This window comes from Pyrus communis, chromosome 10 (genome assembly GCF_041283825.1).
Source record: "Pyrus communis isolate YQ-2024b chromosome 10, ASM4128382v1, whole genome shotgun sequence".
Lineage (NCBI taxonomy): Eukaryota > Viridiplantae > Streptophyta > Magnoliopsida > Rosales > Rosaceae > Pyrus > Pyrus communis.
The window spans coordinates 2,530,624-2,542,949 of NC_142574.1; the positions used below are offsets into that span (position 1 = coordinate 2,530,624).

Sequence of the window (12,326 nt, forward strand, 5' to 3'; positions counted from 1 at the left end):
CTAAATGAAGTTGGAACTATTGTCTAAGCTTGGAGGATACAATCACGAGCATTTATATATTCTTTCTCATTTTTTACACTTGTACATTAATTATTATGAATTTTTATTTGTTTTGAACTCCCCTAAAAGTACTAGTCACGAGGGTTTGTAGGGTTTTAAAAATTCAAATGATGATGTACCCATCTCAAAGCTTAGGTGATACAATCACGAGATTTTGTATCAATGTAGTCTTTTCATCACAATTTTGTTAAAAAATTTGTTAAGTGCTGATGTGACACATAAATGGGCCCCACAAGATTTACAGGCTTTTATCACAAATGGTCCTTGAAATTGACCTACACCATCAAAATGGTCCTTGAAATTGACCCACACCATCAAGATGGTTCCTAAAATTGAAAATCAATGAATGTAGTTGTTGAAAATAGGTGTCGTTGCAAATCAATATGATCCTCTTGCCACAATTCTGTAAAAAAAAAATTTGTTATGTGCTGATGTGAGTTTAATAATTGATTAAAAAAGTTGTATAAATACATTTTTGCACAATGAAATTTTTTTTTTCTTATAGTAGGGGTTACTCCGAAGAGATATCCATTCCATAAATTATGAAAGACACACTTAACCAATGCCTAAGAGGGGGTTTGGAAATAGTTTTCAACTAACAATAGACGTACCTTAGTTATAACCTCATTATCTCAAGGTAGACCTTGCCGTTCTTTGAGTCACCAAACCGCCAGGGAAGCATCGAACAAGCTCTCTAAGATTAAGGTTGTGAGGATGATGATCATGCTAAATGTTAACGGTGATGTCCCAAAAGTTGTTGTCAATCGGTCAAGCTGTCATCAAAGGTAATCTCAATCCAGGTTCAATTCAGAGAAGGGTGTCAAAGTGTGTAAAAATGGGTGTATTGAATATTTTTTTTTTTTTTAGATAATAGACAACGAACGAGGTAGAGGAATGTGAACTGGGATCAGAGGTGATTGCAGGATTGGGTTTTTGGGTTGACAACTTTCTATTAACTATTAAATTATTACACCTATTTGTAAATATATATATATATATATATATTAATTTAATTAGATTTGTGTGACCTATTTATGTGTCATATTAACACATAACATAAATTTTGACAAAATTATGATGGAAGGACTACATTGATCGATCTTTAATTTTAGGGACCATTTTGATGTCACGGGTCAATTTTAAGGACTATTTTGATGTCGAAGGTCAATTTCAATGACCATTTGTGAGAAGGAAAAAAAAAAGGACTTATGGAACCCAAATATATGCCACATCAGTACTTAAAAGAATTTTTAACAGAATTGTGATGGAGGACCACGTTGATTTGCAACACATATTTTCAGAGACTACATTGATTGATTTTCAATTTCAGGGACCATCTTGATGGTGAGGCTCAATTTCAGGGACCATTTGCGATAAAAATCCAAACATTTTGTGAGTATGACTATATGAGAGAGAGTAAAGAACTTTGTTAGATAGTTGACTCTAAAATTGAAAATCTTTTTTTTTTATGCCTATAATAATACTATACTAGTTGATTTGAATTTTGGATTGCATGTCAAGTAAAATTTATATCAGTAATGATAAGAAGAAACTCTCATAATAAAAATAAATAAATAAATATTTTTTTTAAAAACTTATATAGAATAATAATATATAATATATATACACTATGACTATTGTATTATATAGTAAGATTTTTTTAGTAGTTTAGCTTTGTAATCATCAAAATAATTTGTTTCTTAACAAGTTGAAATGAGCCGCATATAAATCTATTGAGGACTCGTTATTAACGAGTTCTTAACAGGTGACTTGAACATAATACAATTAGTTATTGTGTTACCATGAAACCTGTTATTTTCGTGTCGTATAAAACGAGTTGTATAAAAAATTGTAAGGTCTAATTTTATTGAAAATGGCGTGGATTAAGTTTTAATGTAACATTTAATGAAAATGAAAATGACAAAATGACAATGAAAATTATTTAATGTAACATTTACTAAAAATTATTTAATAACTATATTTAATGTAACATTTAATGAAAATGATAAAATAAAATAAAATAAAATAATGATAAAAAATAAAGCCTCGTGAGGAGGAATCAAGCCCACGTACAAAACCAAAAATTGGCTGCTCCTGACAGACTCCCTATTCGTCAATCCAATTCCATCAGAAAAACTTTTCATAATAATAAGGAAGGCGGATTGTCTGCCCTCCCATTTTCTTCTGTTTGTATGGTCACGGTTAAGTCATGTCAACATTTTATATTCCTATTACTTTTTGTTTTATTATTTTTATAAAAAATTAATATAAAATATTAATAAGGTTTAATCGTAATCACATATCACAGAAGAACATTGAAAAAATATGAAAATAAGAGAACAGATAATCCACCTCTCTCAATAAGAACCTGCAAAGTTATTTAGGCCTTTATAGAATACCTTATGCAGCTTGAACTGAGCTAGACTTCTTGGAGTTAGAAAGTTGAATTTTCCCTGTACGCGCTTTGAGTGAAAAGTTTGTTGGGGCACATTTTCTTTAAAATACGAGAATGCTAAGGAGTTTTCTTTAAAGCGAGACTCTTTATGAATTCTTCTTCATCTTATATTTTTAGCATAATTCTCGTCTTAATATTATAAAATATTATGTAAAAAATAATATAATAAAGAGTTTTCCTTTGAAATAGTCATTTAACATTTCTCTTAAAATTTTTGTTTGGTTGTGTCTACATCTATATGGTGCATGTAATGTAATGAGTGAAAAATGTCTAGTCATTTAACTTCTCGTCAATGCTTCTAGGGCATAAATAATGCAAAAAATGTCTTGAGCAAGTAAATCTAAAACCATGGGAGGATTTAGTCTAAGATGAATGAATCATTTTGATTTTAAAATTGTTGCTTTTGATTTTAATAATGTTGATATTGAGTAAATATCATATTTATGAATTCAGAATCCGGTGTTTTTTTTTTTAATTTATATTTTTTAAACTTAGATTGTTTTAGTCTTTTGCTTCTGCAGTTGTTAGTATTTTCAATAACTTCAATGTTAAGTAAGGCTTTTTGTAACATTCCATATCGTCCAAGGTAGTGGATCCTGTAAGCCTTATATGTAGGTATATTCCTATCTCTATCTAGCACGAGGCCTTTTGGGAGCTCATTGGCTTCGGGTTCTATCGGAACTTCGAAGTTAAGCGAGTAACGCGCGAGAGCAATCCCATGATGAGTGACCCACTAAGAAGTTCTCGGGTAAGTTCCCAGAAACAAAACCGTAAGGGAGTGGTTAGGGCCCAAAGCGGACAATATCGTGTTACGGTGGAGTCGAGCCCGGGATGTGATGGGGGTCAGGGCCGGGATGTGACACTTTTCCTTTTGAGCTTCATTTTTTTTGTGTGTGTGTGTGTGTTCTACTTATAATTTCATGTATTTCTTGAAGGTGGTGATCTGCTCATAAAAAATATACGAGCTCTTCAGGACTTTGATAATCGATTCATTACTAGGTCTCTCTCTTCTTTCGCTCTTCCTATCTCTCTTTCTGTTGGAATTATGTTTGTATTCAAAAAGGGCAAAAAAATTTTAAACCCAAGATATTGGATTTGCAGTATATCAGCTGTGAGTATGCTTATACTAACTGTTTTAATTTTTAAAGTTATTTGACAAGAGTGGGATTAGGCATGATTTTCCAACGGATCAGAATTATTGGAATTTCTAAGTGCATTTTAATTTTTATTCCAAATTTTGAAAATATTCGAATTTAGAATTTTCGTTCGGATTCTAATTCAAAAATTTTATATGCAGAATCGAAAACAATTAGCAACCCTAAATAGGATACATGTGAAAGTGAGGGATGTCCATGAGTCCATAGTTTCAGACCGTCTTGCCTCCCATTGTTAGTGCTTATTGTTAATTGTATTTTTGAAAGAATCTTTTCTCCAACTTTAACGAGTAAGCATGAGATCATAGCAGATTATTCTATACATGATGCTCAACAGTCATACGTACTTTATGTCATCTGTTTTGTGTGTTCATATGTTAAGCTTAAAAATTTGTCATACGTGAGCAAAGTGTTGAGGCTATGAATCCAAAATCGTGTTAGACTTGAAAAATCTCTAAGGGAACATGTTGAAAGTGTGAATCCCAAGAGGCATATTGAGAATATGAATCTCACATCAATGAAAGAAAGAACATGTGCTTATTAATAATTGAACTTCTCACCATATTTTTGATTAATTTTATAATGAAATCACAACGTTCTTTCATTTTGAGGTGTATGTGAGTCTTAAGAACAAAGACTGTCATTTACTTTGAAAGAAAAATGAGAGTGTTCATAGCATTTAGAAAAATTTATTACATCAAAGGATAATGCTAGGTAGACCAAAATTTTAAACCAAGTTTTCAAACCAAACGATGTGCCACCAATAAAAAATATGGATCTTTTGATATAGGCTCCTCAATTTTGAATTATCTAGATGAAACATCCATGCCTTTTAGTAATTTGATTAAACTTTTTTTTTGTCATAATTTTGGTGCTATATGCACAATATATTGTAACAAATTTCCTATAATCTAGCTTTTTTATTACACTCTCCTCCATTACATATAATTGTAAAAAAAAAAAAAAATGGTTAGATTCAATTTCTTTTCACAATAATGCTACAATTTAGCAATAATTATCTACGATTTAAAATATTTTCTTTCCAAAATAGTTTAAAATATTTTTAAATCCCCCAAAATCAAACGTACCGAAATAAGTTTTTCTCTTAGTACGTTAAGAGAAAATAGGATTGAGAATAATATAAATGTACCAATACACAATGTGACAATGTGTACAAAATAAAACGTACCCAAATAAAAATAATGTACCAATATTAACAATATGTATCAAATCAAACGTACCAAAATTGCAAATAAACATACCAATTAATGATTTTTGTAAATTCAAATGTACTCGCAGATAATATATATGTAACGTATTGTACCTAATAATAATTCATCAACGACTATACTTAAAAAAACAGCAAAAAATATATATATATAATCTCAAAAAAAAATAATTTATAATTACACAGAGCTTTTATGTTGATCACCAACTGTTTGAAAAAGAAAAAAACCATTTGGAAAAAGAAACAATATTAAATGTTTGTGTAACAAAAAAAAACTGTGATCGAAAAAACATATTTGAAAGAAGAGAAAATATAGTTTAATTACTAATATCTCCACTAAATAAGGAAAAGTCCATCATGCAAATAAAAGAATAAATTCAAAAATTATTTTAATTTTAAAAAATAGAGGTGATTATTGGTCAAAGAACTTTAATCAAATTTTAAAAAGATACAGATATTTAATCTAAATGATATAGACAAAGGGAATTCTAATTTTCCCTAAAGATAAACACGTTAATCAGTACTTAATTAAAAATTTAATAATCAATAACCACATTATTTGATTTATAAAATTTAATTCAAAATTTTCATCTCCCTTGCATTTAGAAGCACACTTAAAAGTTAAAAATAAGCTTTTAGAAGCACGCTCTTGACTGCTTCTTAAAGTTGTTGTCAATGACCCACAACTTCTAAACGGAAAAGGATCCTCGCCGGATCCTTTTTTCTGGAGATCCAGAGAATTCTGTGATCGTGTCCGTTCATCGTACATCGTGCGGTCAGAAATCATTTTAAATTTAAATTTTAAAATTAAATATAAATAATACCTAATGAAAACTGACCGCATGATGTACGAGATTAGAAAGTGTGGTTGTGGACTCATGACTGGCTGGAGTTGAAGTTCGAGACTAAGATTCAAGAGTTAAGTTCGAGAGAGAGAGAGCAGCTGCTTCGATTCAAGTCTTTGAGAATGAGAGAGAGTTTGATTTAGGGCTGAGAAAAACATTGGACACCCGAGATTAAATCTTAGCTGGTCCAACGATCATCAATTTTCTAAAATTAGTTTTCAGTTCAGTTGGGGATTAAATCCTACTATTGTTAATTATAGTATTTCTTTTTAGTAGTATAAAATTAGTAAATTAATATTTTTTTTATCGTGTAATGGGTTACCCACGTGTATACCTGGACCAATCCGTTATCTTAATGGGTGATTGTCAACTTATCTGATAACGATCCGATTCGTTATCATGTCAAATAAAAAACTTGTTAATTTCGTACTGTGTGGTGTTGGGATAATGGGTCGTGTCAGAAATTGACAGGCTTAGTACCAGGAAAGAAGGGAGCCAGGTCCGACTTGGTCGCCAAGTTAATTGCCACGGGCCAATCATGGAATCTGTAATATGCGTTGTGGGTGATAAACCCGACTGCACAGAGCGAGGAGATGAGGAGAAAAAGAAGGATTGTAAAAACAGTCATGCCAGGGATAATGGGAATTGTGAGAGTTACTGAGAAAGAGATGGTATAGAAATCAAGGAAGGCTAGGTAGAGGATGGTGGATAGGAAGAAAGAGAGGGGGAGAAGGAAAATGGCCATTGGGATGAGGAGAGGCCAGATTTTTTTTAATTTTTTAATTTTCTTAATTTTAATGTTTTTAGTTTTTAATATACACGTGGACCATATTGACACGTGGTTCTCAGTAATTCTTCACGTAAGCGCCACGTCAGTAGTTGATTGTTGATTTAACAATAATCTTAACAAATGTATGTAATTACGATTTCATGTACCACACTCTGGAATGAAAAAAAAAAAAAAACACTTATTGCATTAAATATTGAGAATCAAGAAATGTTAGAATAGTAAACTAAAATTAGTCATACTTTTCAATTTACGTGGTTGTAATCTTTTATCTTAAAATTTGAAATATTTTTACTAAAAAAAAAACCCTTAAAAAATCCCCAGAAAGTTCAAGGTTTCTCCCGTTTTCTTTAGCTTTAATAATAAAAACTTAAAAACATCATCGGGTTGTAATTTTTAATTAACCATTTGGATGAAAATTCAAAGATAAGAAAAACAAATAGAGGATATGCAAATTAGTAATACATCTCACTATAAATAAAGCCCTGAATTGCTTAAGAAAAAGCTTTACACAGAAACCATGACTAGAGTTTCAACTTATTGTGAAAAACTATGCTTTCTGGCTTGCCTTATCTTGTATCTTCAGCTAGCTTCATCACAAAAAGGTGCTTTTGCTTCTGCCAATTCCACTGAAGCAGAAGCACTTCTCAAATGGAAAGCTAGCTTTCAAAACCAAACCCAAAACAACCTGAGCTCATGGATGAATGCAAATGAAGCCCCATGCAATACTTGGATTGGAATTTCATGCAACTCAGCTGGAAGCGTCAACATATTAAACCTCACCAACTCTGGTATACAAGGTACTCTACTTGAATTTCCATTCACGTCCTTGCCCAATCTTGCATATGTTGATCTAAGCTTAAATGAACTTTTTGATCAAATCCCACCTGAGATCAGTTCCCTCACCAAACTCATCTATTTTGATGTATCCTACAATCAAATATCTGGAAAAATCCCACCTAAAATCGGCCTTTTACCAAATCTTCAGGTCCTTCACCTAAATGCAAATAAGTTCAACAGCTCAATTCCTCGAGAAATAGGCCAACTTAAATTTGTATATGAGCTAGCTCTAAACTTAAACAATTTAGAGGGTTCAATTCCAGCTTCTGTGGGTAATTTGAGTCAATTGACTTTTTTAATTCTCTTCGGAAACCAATTTTCTGGTTCTATTCCTCCCGAAATAGGAAACCTTTCGAAATTGGTTGAAGTTGACCTGTATGATAACTATTTATCAGGTCCAATCCCTCCGAGTTTCGGAAACTTGAAATATCTAACCATCATGATGTTGTACAACAATACCCTTTCTGGTTCTATCCCAACTTCTTTTTGCAATTTGACAAACCTTGTTTATCTCTCTGTCTACGGTAATAAACTTTCCGGCACTATTCTCGAAGAGATTGGAAACTTGAAATTTGTTGAGGATGTACACCTGGCTGCTAACCGATTTTCTGGTTATTTGCCTCGAGATATTTGTAGTGGTGGACTGCTACAAAGGTTTACTGCAGAAAACAACGAATTTACAGGTCCAATCCCGAAAAGCTTGAAAGGTTGCAAGAGCTTAGTCAGAGTCCGTCTTCAAGGGAACCAACTCAAAAGCAACATATCTGAAGACTTCGGTGTCTATCTGAATCTTCAGTTTGTTGACCTAAGCAACAACAATTTATATGGGGAAATCTCAGACATCTGGGGACAGTGTCCAAACTTAAAAACCCTACGTTTTGCGGGGAACAACCTTACTGGTAGCATACCATCTGAGATTGCCAATGCAACTAAAATTCAAGAACTCGATTTTTCTTCGAATCACCTGGTTGGGGTGGTTCCCAAGGATTTAGGGAGGTTGACTACTTTGGTGAATCTAAAGTTGAATGGCAATCAACTTTTGGGTTCTCTACCCTCAGAATTTGAAGCATTCACTCAACTCGAATATCTTGACTTGTCCACTAACAAGTTGAATGGCTCAATTCCGGGCATTTTTGGCAAATTGGTCCGTTTAAACTACTTGAATTTGAGCAACAACAATTTCAGTCAAGAAATTCCGTTTCAGTTAGGGAAGTTATTTCACCTATCACAGTTAGATTTAAGTCGTAACTCACTTGACGGAAAGATTCCATCAGAAATTAGCAATATGCAAAGCTTGGAGTGGCTGAATCTTTCCCACAATAATCTTTCCGGTCTCATTCCAGCAACGTTTGATGGAATGCGAGGCTTGTTATACATAGACGTATCCTACAATCGCTTGCAAGGTCCCATTCCCAACAACCAAGCTTTTCAAGATGCTCACAGCTTTGAAGGGAACGAAGGATTGTGTGGAAATGTTGGAGGTCTAGAATCCTGCAATAAGCACGTCTCAAAAAGAAAAAACAAAAGAAAACTCGTGTTTGCAATCGTTTTCCCTATCTTGGGAGCAGTTTTACTTGCTTTCCTTGCAATTGTCTTCATCAAAACAAGAAGAAAGAAAGAGCCGGGAACAGAAAAGAGTGATATCCAGGATGAAATTTTTTCAATCTCTCATTTTGATGGAAAAAAATTGTATTGGGAGATCATAAGAGCAACCAATGGTTTTGACTCCATATTTTGCATCGGGAAGGGAGGATCTGGAAGTGTCTACAAGGCAAAGCTACCATCAGGCAGCACAGTTGCAGTGAAGAAACTCCATCAAAAACCTGAAGGCGAGGAGACATCGCAGAAGGAGTTCCACAATGAAATAAGTGCACTAATCAATATACGACACTGAAACATTGTGAAACTTTGTGGTTTTTGTTCGAATTCGCACCACTCTTTTCTGGTCTATGAATACCTAGAAAAGGGTAGTCTGACTTCAATCTTGAGCAAAGAAGACGAAGCAAAAGAATTGGATTGGAGTAGGAGGGTGAGAATTGTAAAAGGCGTAGCTTATGCACTGTCTTACCTGCATCATGATTGCGTGCCACCAATTGTACACCGAGACTTATCAAGCAACAACATTTTGCTGGATTATAACTACGAGCCTTGTGTTTCAGACTTCGGCACTGCTAAGCTTTTGAATCCAGACTCATCGAATTGGAGCTCCCTTGCAGGCACATATGGATATGTAGCACCAGGTAAAGTAAAATAGTTAAAATATAAAATGTTGAAATTTGATAATCTAAATTTAAACATATACTAATGGCTTGCTCTCTCTTAATTTTTATGCAGAGTTGGCCTACACAAGGAAGGTAACTGAGAAATGTGACGTTTATAGCTTTGGAGTGCTGGCATTGGAAGTGATCGTGGGAAAAAGAATAGGTGATTTAATCTCGTCATTTTCGTCTCCATCTGCATGTGAAAACAAATTGCTGAAGGACGTATTGGACCAACGGCTTCCACCTCCTACACTTGAAGTTCAAGATGAACTGACAACCATTGCAAGGGTAGCAATCACATGCAGGGATTCGCGACCGCAATCGAGGCCAACAATGCACATGGTTTCTCAGTCGTTATCATTCCAAACTGCAGCTTCCACTGGAGGACCAGACGTCACACTTGAACAACTCGTTAAGATTTAAATTGTGTTTGATATTGTTTGAGTTGGCACGAGATTCAGATCTTCTTGTTTAAATATATCATATATGTACTCTGTTATATTTGTACTTAAATTGAAAATAAGAGAGGAGTGCTAGCTGGACTCGCTTAACAGCAAGTCCCACATGTATTACCACTTAAATGGTTAGACCAAAATATCCTATTTAGTATTTACTAGAAATTGGTGTATGGGTATTGCTGCAGGACTAAAAATTGTATTAAAGATTATGTTGAAAAATATAATAAAAATTATGTCATTTAATACTATTTATATTGAAAACGTTATGAAGATTTTTACGTACAAAAGATTATACAGTCTACATACAGAAGATCATAGATTTTTTCTATCTACATGCAAAAAAAGATTAGATGGAGATATACAAAAGATTATGAAACGTTGGGGCTATTTATATAACAAAAATATTAAGAAATATTGTTTCTTTTACATTAATAAAATATGACAAAAGTTGTTCACTGGAACACCAAAAAATTCCCAGCAGTACTCTCATTGCCAAGAAAACAACCTAGGCAAGGAAAAAAAAATTAATTACTAGAATACTCGCAATGAATTTTGACATCAACAGATTTATATTGTATAAAAAATAATGATGAAGTATGGTTACTTCGCGCTTTATTGGTGGAAAGGAATATGGTGTTCAATCAGTTGGAGAGGACTTTTTTTTTTAGCAATTTGATCACTTTGTACCTACCTTCCTTCCTATCACAACAAATAGTTCATGCTTTCAAAAGAAAAAAGTTTGTGCAGTATAAAAAGTACAACCGGAATTCTGATCAAGTATGTTTGTGAGGAAGACATAATTTAAGTTAGAATCCATGTAAGTTTTAATGATTTTGCAGAAGATGTGTGTTCAATAATCTTACTGAATATTGGAATAACAATTAATTTAGTTCCATTAAATGAATCTAAAGATTGATATAATTGACATTCCAATTTTTAAAACCAAATTATCAGGGCCGGTCTTGATCCAGTGCCAGCTGGGTGACTGTCCAGGGCTCCAAAAATGGGGTACAAAAATTATTATTGTTCGGGAGAAGATTTCTCTGGAGAGGGCTTCTCGGCACTCAGCACAACTCCTCAAGGAATTGGCACTTTGGAAAGTAGATGTAGAACAAGAGTGTTTTCAGTCGATTACTTGCGCCCCAAGTTACTCGGACTTCTTGTTATCAAAAGGATTGTCGTGGATGGGTTAAGTCCACATTAAGTTCTTTTTCTTGCCTTGTGACCAAGGGTTTTAGTTCATAGTCTTATACGTTCGAATGAAGGAAGTTTAGAGCCCCTTAAGTCATTTACTTGGTTCCAGATTGGTTTTAAATGAAAGCATATCCATTAAACTAACCAAATCCAAGTGCAAATGAGATTCTTAAAGCAAGAAAATTGATGGATATGATTTGGATACATGCTGGAGAATACATTAAGTAATAGATCTATTAACTTAGAAAACAAACAAAGAGCTTTGAGCAAGATTTCACCTTGTCGGGCAAGGTTGAACCTCTTGCGATCATTTCTCTTTAAGTTTACAAGGGTTATATGGTAAAAAAGGATGGATGGTAAACAAGTTTACACAAGGGAATCGATACTACGCCACAAAGGAAGATAGCAGAGCTTTAAACTTGACAAGAGATAGCTTGTCACTACAAAAGAGATTGAATCAGGGTTGATTTCAACTTTTGGATGCAAATCTGGCTTGAGAGCAAAGTTTGTATGTTTGTTTGTTTAATTGGTTAAGTGTCCTTGTCTCTGGGGCCTCTTCCTCCTTTTATAGACAAATTAGCCCGACTGCAGTGACTTTGCTCTTGCCCAAGTACTTGGAGGGGTAGTGAGTCATCATCTTTTTACTTGTATTGCTATTGAAAAGTGCTTTTTGGCTGATATGAGTTAGTCTCCATCACTTGATATTTAAATCATAGGTATGTGGTCTATGCATTAATGGGGAGGTGCCAATTTGTCTCTGGACCTGGTGCTGGGCTTCCGGCAAGTCCCCTTTTAGTTGACACCTTTGGGCCTTCTCATACTTGCAACCCAATGTTCAAATATTAACCCAAACAATGATAGTATTGTATTCATATATGATTCTATAAGCGTATAAATTAAAAAGTTCAGTTAATTAATCAAGGATTAACTAGAGGTGCTAGTGGTGTTATTTTCTAGTAAAAATGAGGTCCCGTGGTCGAACTATTATCAGCATCTTTTATTTTCAATTTATTTACTAATTTTTGTTAGATTGTTAATTTCATT

The 12,326-nt window shown here is 33.5% G+C and overlaps 1 protein-coding gene across 1 annotated transcript; it reads left to right on the plus strand.

Moving 5' to 3' along the window:
• The first annotated feature begins 7,048 nt into the window (after positions 1–7,048).
• LOC137727610 (uncharacterized) lies at positions 7,049–10,250 on the plus strand. The gene is given in 2 exon segments (XM_068466441.2): positions 7,049–9,609; positions 9,704–10,250. Coding segments are annotated over 2 exon segments (2,910 nt in total). The 5' UTR covers position 7,049; the 3' UTR covers positions 10,054–10,250.
• The last annotated feature ends 2,076 nt before the right edge of the window (positions 10,251–12,326 follow it).